At 36.2% G+C, this 26,522-nt stretch overlaps 1 protein-coding gene across 1 annotated transcript in view; it reads right to left on the bottom strand.

Annotated features, from left to right (window-relative positions):
* The window catches only part of PRIM2 (DNA primase subunit 2), a 325,345-nt gene that overhangs the window by 78,761 nt on the left and 220,062 nt on the right, over positions 1 to 26,522 (bottom strand). Inside the window, exons 9-10 of the mRNA XM_074333142.1 lie at positions 17,002 to 17,074; positions 12,090 to 12,275 (exon numbers count right to left, since the gene is read on the bottom strand). Of these exons, the coding sequence (XP_074189243.1) occupies positions 12,090 to 12,275; positions 17,002 to 17,074 (259 nt within the window). The remainder of the gene's footprint in view (positions 1 to 12,089; positions 12,276 to 17,001; positions 17,075 to 26,522) is intronic.

Genomic DNA, 26,522 nt, shown 5'->3' with positions numbered 1-26,522 from the left:
CTTTGCATACTTCTGGAAAGTGTCATTCTACGCTCTCTTCAACTTCCCTTAAGTATTAATCACACCAGATCCTTCTGGTTAAGTGAACTCCCTGCCTACTTTATTGAAAATATGGGCAGTGGGCATGAACTTCCGCAGTTCTTCTTTCTTCCTTCACATATTACTTTACCAACGTAAAATCTCTCATATGTCATTCAGGTTTCAGATAAATAGACATTTTCATTGAACTCCTTATGTGATTCATTCATTTATTTAACAACTTTTATTAGACAACTATGACCCTTTGGGCACCATGCCAAGAGCTGGTGCATGGTGGTAAAAAAGACAGAAAAGGTCCCTATTCTCAGGAAGCATTGTATGGGAGGGGAGAGTCACACTACACAATACTCACTCTATAAACATGTTCATAAACTCTTTCCATTTCTTTAAATATTCCCTGCACATCCTTCATTTCCATGAGTTTTCACCACTTCTGACCACCCCAGCTTGAAAATAATTATTCCCTGGCACAGTCGCCCTCTATACCTAATATGTTCTTTATTTTTCCTTCCGGATTTCTCAAACTTCTGGAACAAATACTCTATTTCCATTGCCCCTTGTCTTCCTGTGGTCAATAAATCTAGGAAATCTGTCTCCTGTTCTATACTTTTCATAGAAGCAACTTCCTAAAAACAATATCCATGCCTTTCTCAGTTCTGAATAACACCTTACTTTTGAAATTCTCTTCTGTCTTAGGAAAGAAAGGACTCCAACCTGATTTCTCTCTTCTACTCCAATTTTTCTGATAATTCTGCTTTCACTTTAGGTTCCTCCATTTTTATTCCAAGCAGCAGTAATCCTCGAAGTTGAGTCTTCTGTTCTCTAAATTTCTTTCTATACTCCCTAGCTGCCAACTTACCTTCAGAAGAAATCAGAAACCAGATCATTCAATTTCTCTTGTGAATTTCTGCCCCCTTTGCTGTAGTGCCAAGAGCTCCCAAGGACACACCCTGAAATCCACTGTTGATATGTCCTAAAACAATCTCTGCTGGAATTCAGTCCCTAATTCCATTCTTTCCCTTTAACCTTCCTCTCCATTCTAGGTTACACGAAACCTCTTAATAAGCCAGCACAAATTTGATTCTACCTATGAAAACTTTACTGATTACTCCATGTCATTTCACATCTCCTTCCTATGTAGTCCTAAAATAAGAATAGCCAGCACTTACAGAATATGTCAGAATCTGTACCAAGCCCTTATTGAATCCTTACTGCAATCAATGAGGTATAGACATAGGTAGATAGAGCTATATCTATATATCTACCTATGTATACATAATAACTGTCCACATTTTATACGTGATGACATACATCAGGTAATTTGCCCAAGTCACACAGTTTTTTAATAGTGGAACCAAATCTGAACTCAGTCTGACTCCATGTCTGAGCTCTATATTCCATTAGTTCTTATCAGCCTTTTTCATGTTGCTGAGCACATGTAAAATGATATTTGTAAAGCACTATAGGGTAAATGGAAAAAGAAGCTGCTCACAGTTGAAGGTAACTAGCTTCGAGCACCCCAGGCCCACCCCAGCTTCCTCAGGTTTTCATGCAATCAATATTGGAGCATACTGGAAATTCATTAGCAGTATAACAGCTGAGAAACTCTGCTGCACACATTCATTTAGCATTTACTAGTACCTGGCATATAGGAGGGGTTCAAATATAGATGTGTAGGTTATTGACAAGGGACGACACATTATGCTCAAACTGTCAACAAAAGTGGACAGGAGGACAAGTAAGAGCTGAAGATTTCCCATGCTTATACTACTTTGATCAGCCAATAACCAGTTTAGATGTCTATAAAGGCAATATCCACAACACTGGCTCTCGATCTTTGGCACGCATCAATTTCAGCTGGGAGGCCTGTTAAGCCACAAACTGTGGGCTCTGTCCCCCGAGTCTGATTCAGAGAGTTTGCATGTCTTACAAATTCCCAGATGATGCTGAAGCTGTGCTGCTGGTACAGTCCTGGGAGAACCACTGGTCTTAGAAGCAAGAAGCCTAGTGATAAATATGCTTCATACACTCAACCCCCTCCCACCCAACCACATATTTAATCCTTTGGTAGTCAATTTTTAACCATATAAGTCTGTTCTATGTCATAAGATGCAAGCTGGATTCTGGGACAAGAGATAAGCTTTTTAAATAGTACTAAATGCTCTTTGCCCCAATTGTAGCAACATATAGATCTTAAGGATGCTATCATCAGGGACATGAATTTCAGCTACATAAAATGTACGTGACTTGTGTTGTGCTTAATATCCAAGACAGCCAGGTCAAAACCATTCAGAACAATAATATAAGCAATCTGATTAAGAGAGCACGTTGCTTTGAATTTATTATAATTACCCAGTTCAATTTATTCTTAACAGAGCTGGTGGCTGAAGTGATTTAATATCCAAGTTCTAAGTGAAAGAGTATTTTAGCGGTATATTTTTTCATGCTGTAAACCAAGGTTTGATAAATTTATCTCTTGTACACAGGGTGAGGCTTTTTCTCAAGTAGACTAACATGTAAATTGTAATTACAACTACGAAAAACTTGCATTAAAAAAGGACTGTGAATAATTAAATATACTTTATTTGCATAAAGCATTGGTATACTTGTTTCAGGAATCTAAGAAATTATTTAAGGAATAAGACATTCAAATCTTCAAATACCTGTGAATATACAATCACTCACAAATCGAAAGAATACTATTTGACAACCCAAGCGCAATTTTCAAATGTCCCTACTGCACACTGAAAAGGGTAACTTAAAAGGCTTTATTTAATTTTTTTTCACATATCATAAATATTCATACTCAATACAATTAAATTTACGAATAAAAACCCTACATTATAAAATTAATATTTTGGGAGTAACATATACCCAAAAGCAATTATTTTGCTATAAGATTATTCATAAAAAGAGTGTTCTCTTGCAAATGGTTGATGTTTTAATACTAAAATCCCTTTATCCTCTAGTATAATATACATCCAAATAAAAACGGTATTCACATCTATTGACCAGGTAAAATGCAAGGAGAAGTCTGAAAGCACAGATTGTAAAATTACAACAACCAAAAATCACAACAACCCCCAAGCCAGCTGATAAAAAAAAAGAGATGTGGTGACTGAATAATAACAAATAGAAGAATTATAAAAGAATGGAAGAAAAACAAATAGTGGAAGAGTGAACAATGTTCTTCCTACTTGCCCCTCGATCCTTGTTCACTGTGCATTCCTATCCTTACAAAACTCTCTACTAATCCATGTCACTGACTTCCTTCAAGTCCTAATTCAAGACTGATCTTCAAGAAATCTGTAACGTGATCCACACTAATAACTTCCTTACTCCACGTTATCTCAACAAAATCTTCCTTTCACTAGCATGCTTTGTAATTGTTTTTGAGCTACTTCTATCTCTCAAATTCACCCAATTACCAAGTAGATTAACATCTTAAACCAACAGGATTGTTTATTTCTTTTTAATCAGTATTGGCCCAGATGATCAGAAATCCATATTTAGAGAGGCCAAATTAGTTTGAACCAAGTGGAAATATAAGTGGAAACTTTATTCATACTATTTTCTTTTTGTTAGTATGCTTTCATAACATCCCTAGATTCACTATACAATTTTAGTGAATATTCAAAGTTATGAAATAATACATATTTAACTAAAATACCGTTATCATTTGACCCTATGTAGCTGACCTGATCCCAGTTGACAGTTACCTATCCAACAAGACCACTTCCTACTGGCCAACTAATCCATCTACCTTTGGTAATTAAGTTAAAAACAACAAACAAAAAAACAAACCAAAAGAAACACCTATGTCTATAAACTTCTCTCTAGTTACAATTACACTTTTACAGTTCAGGTTCCCACCACCGAAAGGATGGGAAACAGTCTCTTATCTAAGGTCCTTTGAAAATGCTCCCACAACATGGACTTCCTTTCTTTAATTGGCTAATTCTTTAATTTTCCCTGGCAAATATAGCATCCTTTCTGAGTGAAACACTCAGTAACTATTCTCCTTTCTGTCAGGTCTCTCCTCTGTTCTATTAAAGAATCCTATGACCACCTCTACCACAGTAATTATCATACCGAATTTTATATATTTGTATTTATCAGTTTTTCTAGGAAACTGTAAAGTCCTCATAAATTAGGGCTAAGCACTGTCCACGGTGAACACGCAATAAAAATTTGTTGAATGACACAACATAGATGAAATATATGTGCATATGTATGTACACACACCTATGCATAGCTTTGTACTTTTAATAAGAACCAAAATGTGACAAAAGCATTATTCAAATATTTGTAACTGAGTATGTACTCTATTTCTGGACATTAAATAATAATGATGATGACTGATTACCACTTCTTACATAGATGCATATTTTTCCAACCTATATTTTGATTTAGAAAAATACATGGAAGACAACAAGTTTGGCTAACTACTGAAACGATTATCAATGTTTTATAACTTGTTAGAAATACAGCTCTATCTAAAATGAAAAAATGATTTCTTTTGTCATACTGAAAGCCACTTTTTAAAGCTTTGGCAGAATTCACCACATATTCAGCAAACATCTAACAGTTGCCAGGTCTTCTGCTAAGCCCTTGAGACCTCAATTGGAAAAGTCAGAGACCCTGAATTCCAATAGTTCAAAATCCAGTTATAAGACACACATGCAACAAAGATACTACAATTTGATAACAGTTTAAAGATGGTATGTACAAAGTTCAATATAAGTGGGTCAATACAGGTATTCTATTCCTAATTTAGCAGAGAAAAATGAAAACTGCAGCTTCTGAACAATGACCTAAGTGTAAAACAATGAATCGGAAGCTCTATCCTGTGCTATGATAACCTTTCAGGATTTTAAAACTTTTTATATGAACCCCTTCAGTAAGCCTATGACATGAAATTCCTTCTAACTTATAAAATCAATAGTGTCTATTGCAAAGTTCAGATTCTACTAAAGTTCTTGATTAAATTCAGCTTCAAGTTCACTATAAGTTGAATTACAACACATTAACAAACAGTTGTATAGTACTGATTTATGTGAATGAATTGGGGCCAAATAGACCAAATTTTCTAGTTTTCCATGTATTTATATCTATGGGGACTTATTCCTTAGTTGACTCAATAAACAATTACTGAGTGCCCACTATGATTCAGGACTGTTCTAGCTGCCTAAACATGCAGCAGTGAAAAAGAAAGACAAGAAACCTGCTTTTGTATGGTTTTTATTATAATTGTAGGAGATAGTTAAACGAATAAACAATAAATATGAGATAGTGATAAGTGTCCCAAATTATAACAGCATGATCTGGTAAGAACTAACTGGAAGCTAGTTATAGTCTATAATACAGTCTATAATAGAGTCTACCTCTATAAGAATGTATGTCTATATATTATTAATACCATTTACTGGAGTATGTATTCTAGTCTGAAAATAGTTTTAAAAGAATGAAAAAATAACCAATAAGCATTTTATAGACAGATATCTACTTTTTACACATATGGAAGGACAGTGAACTTCATTTCAGAACCTTAAATTGCTTCCACAACCACGTTATTACTAATCAAAAATGTTTATAAGAGAAAACAAGAATGTGTATACTCTAATATAAAAAGTGTTTAACCTTAATAAAAGGTATCTAGGGACATGTTACTTTAATATTTATTTTCTGAATGACAGTTACAAAAGCTAATACATACAGTTTTAGATTATTTTACAATATGGAGATCAAATTCCCCCTCCAACTTTAAGCATAACTTTAGATAGAAAAGTAGTCAAAGTATTAAAAAAAACAAAAACAAAAACTAGATAAATGCCTGCTAAAAACACAAGCAAGGGAAGATGGAAAAGACACACACTGATTAGGCAATCAATTCATGAAGACCAGAGCTTAATTTCTAGAAAGGAGTTGCAGAAAATAAATGTTTAGTTCTAGACAGTGTAACTAGGGAAGGTGGCAGTAACAACAGAATTACAGCTAAAAAGTGCTCCAGGTACTAATCCCTCCTCTGTAGCCTCAAAAGTCATGGCTAAGTACCCATAATCTTTGCTCAGCTGCACAAAGCAAGGTTCCTGAATAAGTTACAGTAAGGACATAAGATTAAGAGAAAAAAATCAGATACATGGTCATTTGTGAAACAATAGTAAAGGAGAATTTCAGTTGAAACTGACTATTATCACATTTTCTTGCACTGTCAGGAAATGAGCTATTCAACAGAAGTGGTTGTTCCAAATTGTACCTAGGTTTAGCACCAAAGTGCTTTAATTAGAGCACTACAAAAAATGTCTAATATACATCCTCCATAATCATTCTTTATGAACAATATTTAAGCCATCAGTTTTCTACAACTCTTAAGAGCATTTTTATGTATAACTTAACAAAAAGGTATAATAATTAAACTGAAGAGAATATTTTAATAAACTAAAAGACACTAAATTATATTCAGTAGTTAATGTATTGCAAAAATATGTAAGATATAATTGAGAAAAACATAAATGTATATTTACAGACTAACAACAGAACACTAGACAAACATAGTAAATCATAAGTGTAACTTAAAATCTTTTAGTCAAAATAATATATTTGTTGTGATCAATAATGAGCTCATGAAAATATAGACTGCTATATATTATCTAGAAAGGTACAAATTATTTATTGATTTCCTTTTGCAATAAGTTTTTTTCCTAATTAAAGTTTATTGGAGTGACAATGGTTAGTAAAATTTCATAGGTTTCGAGCAATTTTCAAAGAAAATTACTTTTACATTGCAAAATAAAAACCCCATTTGAAAAATTTTTTTCAAACACAGGTTGAAAACTAACTAAATACTGATGACACTGATACACAGGCCATCCCAGATATGTCAAAGGACTAGTAGTCAAAGCAAGTTTCCCTTTTCTTTTCTCTTTCCCCTTTAGGTTTGTGTGCAGCACAAGCAAAGCTAAAATGCTAGTTCAACTTCTCTTTTTTCACTTCAAAACCATGGCCTACCTTTCTCCATAGCTTATAAAGATTTAGCTACTGTGATGCCAACTTGACTGGGCCACAGGGTGCCCAGACATTCAGTCAAACATTATTCTGGATGTGTCTGTGCTTCTGGAGGAGATTGATATTTGAATTGGTAGGCAGTATGACAGATTGCCCTCCCCAGTGTGGGTGGTACTCAGCCAATCTTCTGAAGATCTGAGTAAAACAAAAAGGCTGACTGAGCCCCCTGTGAGTCAGAGGGCCTTCCTCCTGCCTGACTGCCTGACTGGGACATGGATTTCTCCCTCCCTTCGGACTCAAGCTGAAACAATGCCTCCTCCTGGGTCTCAAGCTTGCTGGCATTTGCACTATCAGCTCTCCTGAGTATCCAGGATGCTGACTGCAGATCTCGGGACTTATCAGCCTCCATAATCACATGAGCCATTCCTTATAATGAATCGCTTTTAATACACACACATTCTATTAATTCTGTTTCTCTGTAGAATCCTAATACACCTACCTACTTAATATATCAAATGCCTAATAAAAGATGAGAAAGCATTTTAAAGTAATAATATATGATGATATCAATGACAAGGCAAGATACATAGCTTGAGAGTCTAATTTAAAACCTTTCCAAACAGTCATTCCATAGCATGCATCAAAACTTTAAAACTGTCTGCAGTTTTCACCAGGTAATTTTATTCCCTGATAAATATATCGAAATGACATAATCAGAACTGGAATCAAAGATTTATGTGCTCAGGATATTGGTTGCAATAATATTTATGACAGAATCAAATAGACAATCATATGTCCAATATTAGGGGAATGATTAGCCAAATTATATCACTTTCAAAGGATATGTTATCATTCAACTAATCCAAATATTTTAAACAATTACTCAACAACATGGGGAAATTTTCCTAATATAGTGTCAAGTTTTAAAGAAGGGAAAAACACAATGATATCTAGCTACCTAGAGTAGAGAGAAAGGCGAAAATGTTCACAGTAATCATTTCTGAAGGGAAAAATGACAGATAAATTTTTCTGTTTTTTTCATATTTTCGATAATCAGAATGTTACCTTTAAAATAAAAGAAATATAAGTCTAATGCGCATAACCCAAAATTGTGTTTAAAGAAAACCCCACTAAATGATAAATTAAGAATCTATGGACAATTATCAATGAAAACAGCTTTTAAAACAAATCTGCAAAAAACTGTGAGCTTTTTATAATGTTATGAAATAATCTTAACTTTTTAAAAATATATAAAGGTAGAGAGATGTTATGGATTGAATTGTGTCCTCCTAAAATTCGTATGCTGAAGCCTTAACTCCCAATGTGACTGTATTTGGAGATAGGGCATTTAAAGAAGTCACTAGGGTTAACTAACGTGGTTAGGGTGGGACTTTAATCCCATATGACTGGGGTCCTGTAAGAGGAAAAGACACCAGGGAAATGAAAGCACAGAGAAAATGCAATGTGAGGACACAGTGAGAAGAGGGCTTTCTGAAAGCTACACAGAGAGGCTTCAGAAAACAAATCTTCCAGACACCTGATCTTGGGTTGCAAGCCTCCAGAGCTGTGAGAAAATACATTTCTGTTTTTTAAGACACCAGTGTATGGTATTTTGCTATGGCCGCCCTAGCAGACTAATACAAAATATAATAAAGTATTATTATAAAATGTACTTGGCAAATATTTTTTGTTATATAATTTACCTTTCCTAGGAAGAAGCAAACCAAGAAATAAAAAGTGAAAAATTTACTTCATACCACAGTACTATGATTTTGAAGGGACAAGAAATTGTATTTCCAAAACAAAATGTTATTAGCTAGTACTATAAAACAAGGTCTAGGAGTGGGACTCTGAGTACTGTGGGTAGATTTAAAAGCAGTTCTCGGGTTTACAGTGATTAATGTCTACCGTACAATGCTCCACAACACAATTCAGCATAACACAATGGACAATTTTAAATTGTTTTCACTTTGTTCTTAATATCGCCTAGTCCTGAAAATGACATTTCATGTGCATGAACATAGTCAAACTTCTTGGAAAACCTATTAACACAACCAAAATTCAAATCTATGCTCTAACTACAGAGACTGAAGAAGATGAAAACGTCTATACAACTATCCAAGAAGAAATTGATCAACCACACACCAGAAGAAGACATGGTGATAAATACAGGCGATTGGAATGCAAAAGTAGGAAATAAAGCAGAATCAAATGTTGTCAAAAAATTTTGACTAGGAGTCAGAAATAAAGCAGGAGAGTGGCCCATGGATTTGTGTGAAGCCAATAACTTGTCAATCACAAACACATGCTTCAAACAAGTGAACAGATGATTACATATGTGGACATCACCAGATGGCCATACAGAAATTAAACAGACTATGTAATTGGAAGCGGGAGATGGAGAAGCTGTATTCTCTCTGCCAAAAGAAGACCAGGAGCAGTTTGTGTGGTACTGACCACAAACTGTTAACATCAAACTTTAGAGTATAGCCAAAGAACAGCACTAAAAGAATCGTAAAACATAACATAAATAACATTCTTTATGGATTTGAAATCTACATTGAAAACAGATTTTCACTGTTGAACTTAATTGACTAAGAATCAGAAGAACTGTGGACTAGCACTAAGAACATTATCAAGGAAGAATGGGAAAAAACAATGCTAGAAGTAAAAAGGAAAGAAAAATCGAGATGGATGACAGAAGAAACACTAAAAATCACGTGGAATCTAAAGAAAAGAATAAATGACTGAACTAATCAGAAACAGTCTCAGAGACATAGGGGAAAAACTGAGGGTTGCTAGATGGGGGTGGGGTATGTGGAAATTTATTATTTTCTTTAGATTCCACAGACAAGAGGCAAAAGTAAAAGGTGACAAAGGCAGAGTTAGAACCCAGATCTCACTTTTTCAACAACCACCACAGAGATAAAGAGAACTATTACAGTAGTCAATATAAGGAGACAGAAAGAACAACAGAGGAAAAATAAGAGATTGAACATTCAAGAAATAAAAGGGAAACTCAGACCTAAACTAGGAAAGCTGAATGACCCACCAGGAAGCATATTATCTGACCAGAAGAAAAGCCTGAGAAGGTGGAAAGAGTATACTGAAAACCTATATAAGAGACAAAAGGATGACAGCTACTTTTGAAGAAGATTCCTATGAGGAAAAACCTGTAATTCTAGAAAGTGAAGTCAATTCTAGAAAGTGTCCTTGAAAGTATTAGGAAGAAATAAATCATCAGGAGTAAATGGGTTACCAATAGAATTATTTCAAGCCACAGATACTGAATCTGTCAAAGTCCTAATAAGAATATGTCAACAAATACAGAAAACAAAACAATGGCCTACAAGAGTACAAACGTTCAGTACACGTCCCTATCTTCAAAGGACATACCAAGGAGTGCAGTAGCTGTAGGACCATTCAGCTAATTTCCCACACAAGTAAAGTGATGCTCAAGGTGATATAACAAAGCCTTCTACCTTATATGGAGCAAAAAATGCCGGATGTTCAAGCTGGGTTTAGAAAAGAAAGACGCACTCCAGATCTAATTGCAAGCACTCGCTGGGGATTAGAGTGCTCCAAAGAATTTCAGAAGAGGGTTAGTCTGTGTTTTACAGACAACAGGGAAGCCTTTGATTGCCTGGATCATAGAAAGCTATGGGTTGCTCTGAGAGAAACGGGCGTGTCTCAGCACTTGGTTGTCCTGATGTGTAACCTGGAATGTGGACAGGAAGCCACCATCAGCACAGAATATGGAGACAGAATGGTTTCGTATAGGCCAGGTGTCAGACAAGGGTGCATTTTATCTCCTTATTTGTTTAATCTGTATGCAGAATATATCACACAAGGAACTGGACTAGACTCAGAGGAAGGAGGAGTGAAAATTGGTGGTAGAGATATCAGTAACTTGAGATGTGCAGACGACACCATCTTACTGGCAGAAAACAGGAAACTTCTGGTGAAAGTGAAAGAAAAAAAAAGTGCCAAAGCAGGACTGCATTTAACATCAAGAAGACAAATTCTTGATTGGAGAAGAAATATACGACTTCAATGTACACAATGAAGACACTGAAATTGTTAAAGATTTTGCCTACCTTGGGTCAGTTATCAATTAAAATGGAGACTGCAGCCAAGAAATCAAAAGAAGGCTGAGACTCGGAAGGGCCGCAATGGGAGAATTAGGAAAGATCCCCACCAGCAGAGATGTGTCATTGGACACCAAGGCTAAGATCATCCACAGCCTCATATTCCCAGTTAATATGTGCAGATGTGAAAGTTGGACAGTAAAGAAGGCTGGTAGGAAAAAAATGGATTCATCTGAAATACGGTGCTGGAGGAGAGCTGTACGGACACCCTGGATCACCAGAAAGACAAATAAGTGAGTCCTAGAGCTAAATAAGCCTGAAACAGCGCTGGAGGCAAAGATAACAAAACTGAAGCTGCCCTACCTTGGCCACATCAGGAGAAGGCCACTCTTTAGAGAGACAATGAAGCTGATAAAAGTGGAAGGCAGCAGGAGAAGGGGAAGACCAAGTATGACTGACTCCATAAAAGAGGCCATAGGCGTGAGTCTACAGGAGCTCAGCAGGGCGGTTGGACAGGAAATTGTGGATGTCAGTCATTCATAGTCTCACGCGGAGACAGAGGTGACTCAACGGCATGTAACACACACATATACATATTACATACACAGTCCTATAGACATATGACTGAGAAAGAAATTTCAGTCTTATAACGACTACTGGAAGTATACCTACAGAGGAGAAGACACTTCATTCAAGCATTACTTTACACCTTACGTTGCTGTTTTAATTTTCCTCTTTGAATTAACTTAACTCTCCCAATCTTTTGTTTAACATCTATTAGATTAATCCACGAGTTTTTTTGTTTTTGTTTTTGTTTTTTTTACCTAAAAGAAACTGTAGGCATGTTTCTCTTTTAGAATTTTCAACTACATTTCAGGGGCTTATTAAAAAAAACAGACTTTTTAGGTTTCAGACCAAAATAAAATGTCAGTTGCAGCTCAGATTTTTCAAAACTACCTTGTCTGGATCGAGCTTTCCTCTGATAAATTCTTGCTTCCAGAACTGCAATGCCTGTTCCAATGTTAACCCAATGTCCTTCAGGAAGAGGCCATACTGCGTCCGGCCTCCGTGACGAAGATAGTGATTGTCCCGCAAGGCTTTGTGTACCTGACGCATGCAAGGCGGGTAGGATTTGGTAGACAGCTACAAGAAAAAAGTTTCGGTTATATGGAAGATTAATCAGGTTCCCCACAATATGTGTTGCAAATTCAGACTAATTTGCAAATTGCAAATTCAGTCTAATTGAAATAAAAACAAAAACTATAAGGATTACTGTGTTGCTGTGATTACAGATAAACCTTCTTTTATAAATATTTTTATATAATACATGTTGAAACCATAAATGGTTTGAATATATTGGGTTAAATAAAATATATTATTAAAATTCATTTATTTATTTTTCTTTTTAAGTTTTTAATTAAACTTTTTCTTATGAGATAACTATAGATTTGCAAGAAATAATACAAAGAGGTACTGTCAAGTACCCAGTTTCCCTCCAAGGTAACATCTTGCAAAACTGTGGTATATGATCACATCCAAGAGGCTGACACTGTTATAACCCACATTTCCTCAGTTGCACTTATGTGCTAATTTCTGTAGTGTATTTAGTTTTACGTAAATTCATCACATGCAGGCTCATGTATCCACCACCACAGTCAAGACGTGGAACAGTTACATCACTACTGGTCCTTCACGGTTCCCTTTTCTAACCTCCCCTAATTACCTTCTGCACCCTGACCCCCTTTCTTTAACCTTTGGCAATTATTAACCTGTTATCTATAATTATGTCATTTCAAGAGTGTTCTAGAAATAGAATCGTATAGTATGTAATGTTTTGAGATTGGCTTTTTACTCAGCAGAATTCCTGCAGAATCCATCTAAATTGTTGTAGGTATCAGGAGTTCACTCCTTTTGTACTGCCGACTGATATGACATGGAATGGATGAACAATTCGTTTAATGATTCACTTGCTGAAGGAGATTTGGGGCTATTTCATATCAATGTTTCCAGTTTGGGGCTATTTAATATCAATGACTGTACAGGTTTTTGTGTGAACACCAAGATTTAATTTCCCTGGGATAAATGTCCACAAGTACAATTGCTGAATCGCAGAGGAGCTTTTTAAACAACCCCAAATGCCCAAATGCAAAGTAGAACACACAAATAAGAAGAATCATTCTCAAAAGAAATATCCAAATAAATGTGTCAAAGAAATCAGTAGTTAAAGGAAGAAAAGTACAGGTCTTCCCTTTATCATCAAAGATAAAATATCATTGCCCACATTTAATTCAATGTCTTCATTTCTGACCTCAATTGCATTCTCTCCGACTTCCTCAAATACCCTCCTGCCAACACTTGGCTCTCCATCCAGTCACATATTCCCTGGCAAGTTCAACTTTAAGCAGGAGCAGGTCTCCCTTGTTTGAGGCCGCTGCTCCCTCGAGTGACCCCCGGTTTCTTCATCCTTTCACAATAACAACTTCTAAATGTTCCCATCGCGAACCTAGTTCAGTCAGGTCCCTATCCTCCCTCGGCAGCACTACCAGAAAGTCTTCTAGTTGTACATTCTTGTTTCTTCATACTATTACAAAATTATGCATTTTTTTAAAAATATTGTTCTAATTCAGAAACATCATTGACTGTTCAATATCCTTAGTATGAACATGCAAAGTTCCCTCAATGTCTATAACAAATTACTTTCCAATTACATGTAACAGACTATTTATTGGGTGTTTTAGGAAACAAGAAGGGGAATAAAACATCATTTTCCCATCAGTCAGTTAAGTGGGAAAAAGAAGAAACAAACACCATTATTTTCACTATTATGTAAGTTAAACTCATATAATAAGTTATATAATGAGGTTTTCAATAAGGGTATAAATCAAGTGCCATGGAAACACTGTGACAGGGAGGGGTCACAAAGCCCAGTTTGTTGTTATACCAACATGAACCCTTTGCTCCAACCAGCTGGGTTAGTCCATGATCACACAGTCAGTCATGTTTTGTACTTTCTCATTCCACTGGTTCTGCTTGGTATAACCCCCCACTCCCCATGCCATCTAGCCAAAGCCAAGCCATTCGTCAACACCTAGTTCAACTTCATCTTCCTTTGGCACAATCCCTTGATTACTTTTTACTCATTCATTCACCAAATATCTATTGAATACTACAATGTGTACAGCCTTGGGCAACCACCAGTGAAGAAGGAAGTCAAACATCCTACCCTCAAAGAAGTAATATTCTAATGGAGGGAGATAAACAGCAAACACAGACATAAATAAAAAGATAGCATCTGATTCTAAAAGCCCTGGAAATGAAATAGAGTGATGAGATCATGTGTGGACAGGAGAGGTGTACATGTGACTGAGTGGCCAGGGAAGCCTCTCTGAGGACATGTCACTGAAGCTAAGATGCAAATTCTAAACAGTATTCCACTCAAATACAGATCCAAGAATACTGTTACAGGTGAAAGACACTCCAGCAAAGATCCTAAGAAGGAATGACCTTGGTGTACTCAAGAGACAGCAAGAAGGTCCATGTGGTTGGAGCACAGTGAGTGAGCCAGATGGAGAAGACAAAATTGGAATGCTGAGTACATATGGCATAGGCCATCGTAATGAGTTTGGATTTCAGTCTAAATGTGATGGAAACATGATAGAGGGTTTTGACCGGAAGACTGACATGATCTGATAAACAAAGAGAACTCTGGCTGTTACGTAATGAACAGATTATACAGAAGCAAGAATGGAAGCAGGAAGAATACTTAAAGAGATTTTGACAGTTGTCCAAAAAATGGAAATGGGAAAATTGGGTCTAGGTTTGGCCATAAAGGGATAGAAATGACTGTGGATAGTGAGCGGACCAGGAATGATTAGGCCCCCATATGGAATGAATTATCAACATGGATGTTGCAGAGCAATCACAGGAGCAGCGCTAGTGCAAAAGACCATGATCGGGGCTGAAGTCATCAGGGAATGAGGGCAGGGGGTGGGAGGCCTCAGCAACAGGGAGAGCTATCAGGTGGCATAACGTGATTCCAAGGCTTTAAAAGAGTTGCAGTTCTGACAATGGAAGGCAGACAAATGGCTTGGAAGTGGTAATGTGGACCAAGGAAGACACACCCCATACCTACACAGGGTGTGTGTGGGGGGAGTGTGTGAGGGGGGGTGTGAAGGGCAAGGAGGGAGGAGCTTCTACTTTAAAAGGGCCACAGGGGAAACAGTGTCACAGAGGGAGCCAGAATTCCGTTAGAAGAGAAATCTAAAGGAAACACTTAGAGAAGAAACTGAGAACATCGAGGGGCGTGCAAATGGTAAACTGTATGACGTAGCACAGAATCTCAGTCATAGACTCAGATATGATCATCAAAGCACTCAGTGTAATTCATCATTACATTGCTTATTTATTATTTACTATGTTGTCTACCTCCCTCAAGTAAGGTACATGAAAGCAGAGGTATTTTCTGTTTTATTCACCTCTGTATTCACAGCACAGTGGCTGGTGCGTAATTGATGCGCTTAATACAGTTCACTAAATAAACTAATCATTATACTTCTGTATCTTCCCACGGTATCCAGCCAAGTTGACATTTGCTTGTGAATGTCATAGAATTAGAAATAGAATTAACTTCCAACCATTCACATAATATAAACACAAATCCCAGGAAGTGTTAGAGATGAAATAATTGTTTGAGAAAAGTAAATGGTGGGGCATCTTTGAGAAAAAAATTCAAATTAACTGTATAAATGGGAAATCCTATTGTTATCTCTAAACATATTAACTGCAAGTATTGACAATACTTTTTCAAACAATTAAGACCTATTCATTCTGGTCTCTGAAAAACTCATGGTTTCTCCCTATCCACTGTATTATACTTGGGATTCTTGTTCCCAAGCATTAAAATCTTGGTAAATTTTCAATTTCTTGTAAAAAATTTGGTAACTGTCTAAACAAATATTATTTATAGCTGATTTATTTTCCCTTTTTTGGATAGAGTAGAAATTCAATTATGTATTAAAGAGAAATCCGACAGATTATATTAAATTATGCTACTCTTTCATTCTACTACGGAACTACAAAGTGAAGCTGAAATGAGCTGTCTAGTAATCTAGTGGAAGCCCAAGGATGGGAGCCTATAGTGTCATGGAATGAACTGCATCCTCCCAAAATTCACAATGTTCAAGTCTTAACCCCCAGTACCTCAGAATGTGAGTGTATTTGGAGAAGGGGCCTTTAAGAGGTAATTAAGGTTAAATGAGGTCATGGGGGTGGGGCCCTGTCCAATTTCCAAGAAGAGGGAGAGACACTCGGGATGCACACACAATAAGAAAACCGTGTGAGAACACAGCGAGAAGGTGGACATATAGAAGCCAAGGAGAGAGGCCTCAGAAGAAATCAAACTTGCTGACACCTTGATGCTGGAATTCTATCCTCCTGAACTATGAAAAAATGAATTTCTGTTGTTTAAGGCGCCCAGTCGGTGTTATTTTGTTACACTAGCCCTAGCAAATGGATATACTTAGTATTTTCCATTTCTCCTTTTTAAAATGCCTACGATGTTTAAATAGAAACACATAAACACCATCTTGCTATCACAAACTAAAAGAATTCCCCTTTGGAATAATTGATTAAATCCTGTTTTTATTAGAATACAATTTTCTGATTAATTTTGGTATTCCTATGATAAATACACACACACACACACACACACACACACACACACACACACACAATGTACAGCACACAGGATTTCCTTTAAAAATGATTGCCAAGCAATGAAATAATATTCTCTCCCAATCTTCCCAACCCAAAATAATCTTTAAAGAAAACCAGTGACAAAGTTCTAAATTTAAAAGGATGTGATGCTTACCGAATCGATCTGATCTAAAGAAATCTTCCCAACATTTCCCTGTGTGCTGTAATCTTGACCAGTATAGGAATGACTGAAAATAAAAAGAACAAAATATTAAAATAGGATTTGGGTCACATCAAAGGAAATTTTTTTTATGCTGATATAGTCAGAATGAGAAAACATTTTACACATAAACCTTAGCAGAAACATGGTCAAGTGTTTTAAAGGTAGTATTTAATAGAGTACATTTAAGTAACTTACCCCAAAATAGTACAAACATACAGTGGCAGTCTAGCTCTCCCTCATTCCTAGTATAGCATGACACTTCCATTTCTTAGAAACAACACAAACTGCTGTTAACGTTCAAACCTCTACTACTGATCCTGCGTTAACAGCATGACAACACAGGCAAAAAGGAAGTGGAGCTTAAATCAGGAATCATCACTTGCTAGTGTAAGTCCTTGTGCAAGTTACTTAGATTGTCAAGTTCCTTATCTGCCAAATGGAGATAGTAATGCCCGCTTTGCAGTTTTGACAGGAGATATGAATTGAAATAACTTTCCTCAAAGCACAGTATAGGGAACAAAGTCAATAACATTCTAATAATTACATAGGGTGTCAAATGGATACTAGACTTATTGGGGTGATCACTTCTTAAGGTATATAAATGTCTAATCCCTCTGTTGTACACCTGAAACTAATATAATATTGTCTGTCAATTATAACTGAAAAACAAAAAAAATTTTGAAAAAAGACCTGACATATAGTAATTATTATTTATTAAAATAAATAACATCTGAATAGCACTTTGTGTGCAAAGAATCCTTATCTATATGCTCTCATCACATCCTCATAACCCTAAGAGAGCATTTTTATTTTACATTTGACAAATGAGGAAACAGAGGCTCAGAGAAGTTAGAAACTTGTTCATCAGAAAGCAAGTCAGCAGTGCAGTCAGGAACTCAAACCTTTTGACTGCTAATTCCCTGTTTCTTCACATGCCATGCCATCCTCTTCCCTATAACAGATTTTTCTATACTATTATTTATAAATTAGGATTTTTAACTCAGGATATACTGTCTAAAGCCATCCACCTTTGTAATTTTTCATCTCCTTGACACAACACCATACCCAGGCCCAACTCCATAAACACTGATTCAGATGCAGACATTCAGATATGACATAGTGAAGAACAACTGCTAGATTACGTAGAAAACCACAACCAAACCATGATTTATGCAGACTCCATAACTAAAGGGAAATCTGGAATAAAGCAGTCATTACGATCATGAAGAATTCCAGACATTCTACTTCCTACCTGCTCAGTTAAAGATTCTTGCTGCTAAACAATATACACACTCAAGATGCTCTGTAGAAAGGCTGCTGTTCCTATAGCCAATCAACAGCACCACTTAAACAATGAGTATGGATTACCAAACAAAATTCCAGTACGGCTTGGGACGCTGCAACCACTGGCTAGGAGACTGAGAAGCGTAGGTTTCCCCTACCTATAGCCCTCCTTCCATGGGCTAAGAATGGCCTGAGAATTGCTCTGAGAGTAGGATGAGTGGAATGCCAAGGAGTCATACAGAATGATCCCAAACCCTAAAACATAGCTTCTTGCCTCTGGTATTATTTATCCCTTGAGTAACAAATTTGTGACCATTAATGTATCATTGGATTCTATCCATTCCTTTAATCCTAGTAGTTCCATGGTATACAAAAACTCATGCTAAATTGAACCAACAGTTGCCATATAATTTTAATATTTTACATTTTAATATAGACCATAACCAGATCAATGTTTCAGTAGAATCCCAAAAGTAAAAATGTGTTTCACTTTCCAATATATCTTACAGTGGAGCAAAGAGACAGCACAGGGCAACGGAAAGAGCAGTAGGCTAGCAGTATGAAGGGTTTGTGTTTTTATTTTCTAAATTACTAATTGGGTGAGTCACTTAACCATCCTGATTTGCATTATCCTCATTTGTAAAATGACATTAATAATACCAGGCTTGCCTAACTGCCAGAAATGCTGGCAAATTAAATGAAATAATATATGCAAAGTACTAATTAAAATCAGTAAATCACATTCCAGTACACAGAGCAATTGCAGTCTTGACCAATGAGTAGAGAGAAAACAGGATGGAAAGGGAAGGAAGCATGACCCTATTAGAAGAGCCATCCTTCAGTTGGGGGGTACTGGGCCACTCACTCCAGTGACCCCTACAGGCTTCAGCTTCTTAGGCTATAAAGTGATTGTGATCATCTAACAGGATTGTTCAGATCAATTATATTAACAAATACAATATTCCTGTATAAATGGTGAAAGGATGTACAAGCATGACTATAAATGTTGAGTAAACAGAGCCAGATGGTTACTATACCACAAGGAAGTTTTCCTCAGCCCAGATTAATGCAGTATACTAAGTACAAAAAGAAGATATGTGAAGAAGACACACACATTTGCTTGAATGGCGGTAGAAGATGCTGGTTCCCCAACACTTCAATAGAATATGCAAAGGAACTAAATAAACTCCAAGGAAAAAAAGGTAAAAGGAAAGAGAATGGTAGCAATGTTTACTGCAAAGACTTTACTGGGCATAAATAACTACAGAGAATATAAGGAATTTATATAGATATCATATTTCTAAAAATATTATTAACATGCAGGAGATGGCCACCAGTCAACCAAGCGAGGGCAAGCATCGAACCTATGGGAGGAAAAATGACAGAAATGAAGATTTTCAGCATCAGAATCAGGAATGAGATTTCTTTTCTACTCATGATCGGAAGGGATAATTTATGTCTTGGTTAGAGGAGTTGGCACATCACAGCTATTTGATACGTATTTGAACTAGTTATGAATAGATAAGCTGAGGTGGGGGAATTGAGGGATATAACACTAAAAAGGCAGATGATGAGAAGCACTGTATCCAATACTCTGCAGGCACCAAAGAACCGTGAAAGGATTTTAGACAAGAATTCACATAATCAGGTCCGTACTTGAGAAAGCAAGCAGAATGGAGGAATGACCAGGAAGGGGAGAGACCGGGCAATAGAAAATCAGCTGGAAGAGTACAGCAATGTTCCAGGCAAGAGAAGGTGGAAGCCTGAAATAAAGTAGTGGCAATATATGGAGAAAGGAAGGCAGTCAAGGTAGGAAAAAAAGGGGGACAAGTAGTACTGCCATAAAAGAGTAAAAGTCCTTAAGAACAATTCACATGAGCTCATGAAACTGGACCTTTGGCTTTTACTTTGAAGTGCTGAGGGATATCTCTAAATGACATTCAAAACAAGTACCCAAGAAAGTGAGGCACATTTCTACCACATTCAGCCCTCAGTGTCAGCTTTACATCACATTGCTTCCAAATGAATGCAGCAGCTACATTAAGGAACTGTCAAATATATTCTAATTTTCATTATTAAAAAAAAGATCAGTTTTACAAATGAACACTTTTTACCTACATTGGGGAAACACGGAAATAGTAATAGTAATTTTTCATAGCAAAAACATTTTTAATTGGTTCAAGACACACAAATAGAAATACACAGATATATAAACACACATAAAACCAGCAGATAATACTGTTTTCTGTCCATTTTATAGAATTATGGCTTTATTTTGAGAAACACTCACTGTCACTTAAGTACAGTGTTTAAACAAGGGGGATTCAGAAGATGTAAAAATTTTCCTGCTTCTAACCGTTCAAAAAAGAATAAATTGACATACAACACAATCGCCATTTTTTTCAATCCAGCAGATCAACAAATATTTTAATGGGCCACAAAATTCAAATTATGTCACAAATCATTATTTTGCCAAATATAAAGAGGAACATTTGATTAATCAGAGAATTTTGAATGATCACGATTTGATTTAATTCTCAGTTTGGCCACTAATTTGCCACGATTAAAAAGAGAAAAAAGATAATTCAACCTATGCATCAATTTGTTCATCCATACGTATGGGTGGGAAGGGACTGCAGTGACATAATTGCATTCCCCATGAATAATTTTATCTTTTATTTGCTAGAGTATCTTTTATCCACTAAGAGTGAATGTTATATTGAGTTTTCTCGTTATCAAAAAGCCAGAAAAGTAGTAAAAACACAAAGATGTGGTACTATGAGTATTCAATTATATTAGAATATGCTCTGAAGATAGGTTATAAAAAGATATAGTATACTTTTGCTAAAATGTAACAATTACTACATTGTACCAGGAAAAGAAACACCTTCACTAACCCAAACAGAACCACATAAGTGCATAAAACCCAACACAAACTTCTTTTTTTTTTTAAAGCCATTAGATTGTCAGACTTTCAATAACAGATTTTTTCCACATCCCAGTTGTCTGTATTTGGATATAACAGATTCTAATTACCAAGAAAACAACAACAAATCCATCCAAGAGTCCCTCTGTAGTCTCTGAATCAGCCTGCACCTTTGAGACCAAGAAAGAGTCAAAAGCGGAGAAGAATCAGAGATGATGCAGAAGACGGACCATGGGATAAGTGCCACAGCAACGTTCAAATATTCCCCAAGCCCACAGAGAACAGGTCTCTTCTAAAAGAAGGGTGTAGCGTTAAAGGTTCTTAAGGAATGAAATAGCACTGAATAGAGAGAATTGTAAGCTTTAGAAACAGACCACAGGATTGTAAAATGTTACTAGAATGTTGTTGAAACATCCAGAGTCCAGACTGAATAGAGAAGCCTGTTGAACCAGAAGGGAGAGATGAATTCGGTGGTGGACAAGCTCGGCGGGCTGAGATGAGAGGAGGAGGACAATCAGTGAGAATGAGAGACTGGGAGTCAGGAGGAAAAGTAAGAGACGGTTGTCAGAAAATAAGCTGAATTTGAAGGCTTAGAAGTAGGATGTGACCATCACAGAAAACTCAAAAGCCTGGTTGTTTTAGTATTTCTATCATTTGTAGTTTAACAATTTTATATGCATTAAAACATTCTTAAATTTTGACCAGGTTTACAAAAGTATATGATTTGAGTTTAATAAGGTGTGGTAGGGGGTTAAAAGTAAGCACGTGATAAGAGGTGGCATTTTGAAATAATAAAAAAGTCCATTTTTTCTCAGAATCTGCAAAGTGAGCATACCTCAGACAGGCAGGAAGAGGCAAGCAAAACCAAGGAAATTTCTAAACCGGTTTCTAGATGAAGAGGTTCTGTGTTCGGTGGCAAACAAACGACAGAGAAGGGGAGAAAGAAAGAACTGAAATTGGGCAGGCAGGTCCTGTACGGCAGGTCTGTAAACAAAAAACATTAAAACAAAAAGCAAACTTAAATCCTATCTCCTTTTGCAATAACACAGTACTAAGTTGCCATTTTAATGAAAATTTGAGGCTCTGTCAAGTTTAAAATCTTTAAAAAACTAAAGGTATACATAATTGTATTTCCTACGAAAACAGAATTTTGCAATTGTGTGTAACAAAACCCTTTGCTTACACAGCAGTAATTCAGTGTTTGTCCTATATTATTTTTTTGTTTTTGTATGAGGTGATGGTCCTAAATTATCTAATCTACTAAAAGAGAACTAATAATATATAAAAACATCGTTTACTATAGTATTTGTTCAATCAATTTACATGCACCTTAATTAAAACTTTTTTCTTTTTTCTTCCCATATTATCTTACTCATTAAACAGTAAGAGGTAAGCACAGCTAGTTTTCTAATATAGCTAAAAAAATCACACTAAATAGAAAATTGGCTAACAGTTTCAACATATTAAAAGCTGAAAGGAGTAAAGTAAGACTTTCAAAATATCCATAACCCATTTTTATGTAACCAAATTTAAAATGATCTTATTTTAAATGCAATTAAATTAATGGGGTGGGCATTGCTGGGTAACTGAGACAGGAAAGCATCATTAATCACATTACCATGGAACTAGAATTTTCCCAAAACACTACCACACAAACATCTAAATTACAATTTAGAAATACAGTGGATGTATAAAAAGATAAATCTGAAACAGGCATATCTGCACACATCTGACCTGTGAAACATAAGAGAAGGTCAGATCTACTGGGTCTTTGTAGAAACAACAGAAATTTATGTCCTGTTCAATACACCACAAACACAATATGAGCACTTAGGTACTCAGCAGGGAATTCTTTTTCAGTATTGAAACTGAGAGTTCAAAACAAAAAGAAGAAATTATATGAAAGTGGGTTTGTGGGTCTCACGGCAAGATTAGCTGGTTAAGAAAAAACAATCATCTCTTCATGCTGTGGCATTGATCCTTAGCAGAAGATGGATGATCACACCTCGGCTCCAAGAGCGGTGTTCACGAGCTCCACTTACAGTGACATAAATGCCACCAGGTATCACTGACAAAATGAGAGGACAAAACTCAGCTTTTCAAGAGTGATTGCCTCTTCTATCGTTTTCTCCCTTGCCAACGACGGAGGGAAACTTGCGGGAATAAACAAGGAGCAGCGGAATAGTTGCAACAGTTTAGGAGTTCGCTGTGACTCCTCTGAATTTGCATAATTTTTTCCAAGTCCAAGTTGCCCAAGACAATCATGGAGGCAAGAAAGAGTAAAGTGATTAAGAGCACAGGCTTCAGAATCCACTAGTCACTAACTGTGTGACTGCCAAAACCGCTACCTCTCTTTCAGTTTCCTCACTGGTGAGCAGGAATCATCAAGGGGAATCACAAATGGACTCCCCTCAAAGGGTGTCATGATGATTTATCAGGGTCTTGCCTTGAATATTGGGGGGAAAATGTATTTCTTTCCTACCTTTTTTATACTATCACATTAAATATTTAGCTGTCCTTGAATAACCTGATAATCTGGACAGGTTTTATCTACGCTTACACTCTTAGCAAGTCTCCAAAGTGCAAAAATTCAACCACAAATATTTCAATCTCCATTTCAATGGAATCCAATTACTGTCCCATACAATGACCACTAGCCAGGGGACTGCTGAGCACTTGAAATGTAGCTTAGTCTGAATTCAGATGTTCAATAAACGTAAAGTGGGCACTGGATTTCTAAGACTTAGTATGAAAAAAATAATGTAAAACATTTCATGAATGATTTTTCATATTGATTACATGTTGCAATGATATTTTTCATAGGGGTTAAACAGTACTAAAATTAATTTCACTTAAGTAACTTACAATTACATATGTGGCTTACATTTGTGTTTCTCATTATGTTTCTCATGGACAACAGCAGTGCTGTACAGTGAGGAGGACACGATGACACAGAGCAGTCCAGAGATTCTCTTGAGGACTAGAGAGAGAACAGCCAATGGACCTACCCTGACTTCTCCGCCAAGTTATGACCAGTCTCTGCTAGTCATAAGCAGCAGATAAGCTGCAACTGGGCCCACTAAAGGAAGTGCCTCAAGTCTACTGCAAATATCCTTGTTTTCACAACGTGTACTTGGGAATCAAGTTTCTAAACTTTAGCCACCGTTTGCCATTTATACTATTAGGGAAGCAATCTTAAAATCTGATTAGTTTGGAGGTAACCTGAATCATTTCTTTGGGGAAAAATAAAGCCGGGACATATTTCTATTTGGGAATCTTTGGCTGCATGGCCCACCTCAACACCTAATTACAACGGTCCATTCTTCTATCATTTGTAAAAAGCCATGCTAGAGGGGCTAGGACTATGGATGACAGCAAGACCCTGAGTCAGACTGAAAAGACTTCCTCTGCCATTACCGGGAAGTATCCCTCTGCCTGCCCTCCCCACCAACAGATAGATTCTGAGGTTCATAAAACAATAACATATAAAACATATTTCCTTTCTTTCTCAAGCATTTCCCAGGACTCTTGAACCTAAAGAGGTGAACACTATTTCCTCCTTTCTATCTGGAAAACAACAGTTTATCATATTTTAAAAACTGATATAAAATTTAAAAAAAGCAGAGAAAAAAGCATCACAAGGAATCAAAACTGATCTCTGCATCAAGGAAATAAATCTATTTGGGCCATTAAATAGTAAGCTAATACATCTTTCAAAATGAACCATCATCTCCTACATCATTCTACAAAAGTATACCAAGTTCCATAACAACCTTTTCACATAAAGCCAGGTGTAATCATGGCACAAATGGAAAAGCAATTTCAGGAGAAGGAACCAAAGGTTTTATGTATCACCAATATATCCATTTTTGCAATCACAATTTTACTCATTTTGGATTTAAATAAAAAAATACTCTGTCCACATAAGCTAGGCTATTCAGACATTTATAAAGCACAGTGCCGCAGTTTGGATTTGTTGGGTGGGTAGGAAATCAAGGGAGCTGAAGTCACAATATGTCATTTCCGGCTGTGAAGGATATCACATGAAAATTCACTCAACAGCTGTCACCACCAAAATTGAAATGAGTTTCTTTTTACAGCTAAATCTGTAGTGTATGGTATCCAATTTGAGTTGGCCCAGGTGATTTTCCTTGCAGTTATTCCAAATAAGAATACAATCAATAAAATTCTATTACAAACTGAATGTAGATTATTTTCCACAAGCATAAAATTTATTTTGCATTGAAAAACAAAAATTTCCCCAAAAACTGCTGTCAGACAATATGCAGTGTAATGATCTATATTTCTCTACAACTGGGAGAAATTTTATGATTCCATGTATCCAATAAAAATCAAGATCATATGGGTTCCCATAACAGATAAGAACTATAAGTGCCACAATTGCCACTTTATTTTAGGTTGGCCTCATCTTGTTCTTTGTGGTCTATTGTCTTCCTATTTATTCCAATTTCTAAGCAGCAACAATCCAATGAATTGCAAAAGAACTTAGAGTTGCATCTCATTTTTCTATCAAAATTCCTATACCTTACATTTGTCAAGTGTCATTGAATTATACCTTTGAAATAAGTGTACTTTACAGTATGTGAATACCTCAATAAAACTGATTTAAAACGTAAAACACACATGCATACTTATATGATATATTCAAACTACAGATCTACCTAGGTATTTTCACCACATTTAAAGCCCCCAACAAACACTTCTATTTTCATAAGTAAATTTTTTATATTCTTTTACATCCTTAGTATGTATTCTGGTAGTATAATGATCCCCTAAATAGAGGTTGATTTTCATTTGGTTTTGACCCAGGATAGTCAAATAATTACAGTAAAGAAAGGTTGCCTGAGACAGTGATAATGAAAAATTGAGGGCATGCAATAAAGTTCTAACATCCAGCAGAATTAATATATTAAATTGATGAACATCTTCTCATTCCTCCACAGATAATTTACAGAGTGTGGAATGCTTCTGGGACGGGCTATCACAAGTTTACGGTATTCTAGGATTGCCCCCTCATATTTGGTGAAACAAACAAATGAATACAAAGAAATGAACAACTGAAAATAATCTTTTCCGCTAATGATGTAGCTTGTGAAGGAAACAGAGAAAGGTAATATCATACAGCACTTGGGGAATGACTTTAAATTGTGTGAATGGGAGCAGACCTCTAGAAGATACAAGACACGGTGTTACACTCATTTGACAAATGTCCCTGCTAGAGCCTCCTTACATTGTAGGGATA

This window comes from Rhinolophus sinicus, linkage group LG05, assembly GCF_036562045.2.
Source record: "Rhinolophus sinicus isolate RSC01 linkage group LG05, ASM3656204v1, whole genome shotgun sequence".
NCBI lineage: Eukaryota > Metazoa > Chordata > Mammalia > Chiroptera > Rhinolophidae > Rhinolophus > Rhinolophus sinicus.
This window is presented reverse-complemented; position numbering and strand designations above follow the sequence as displayed.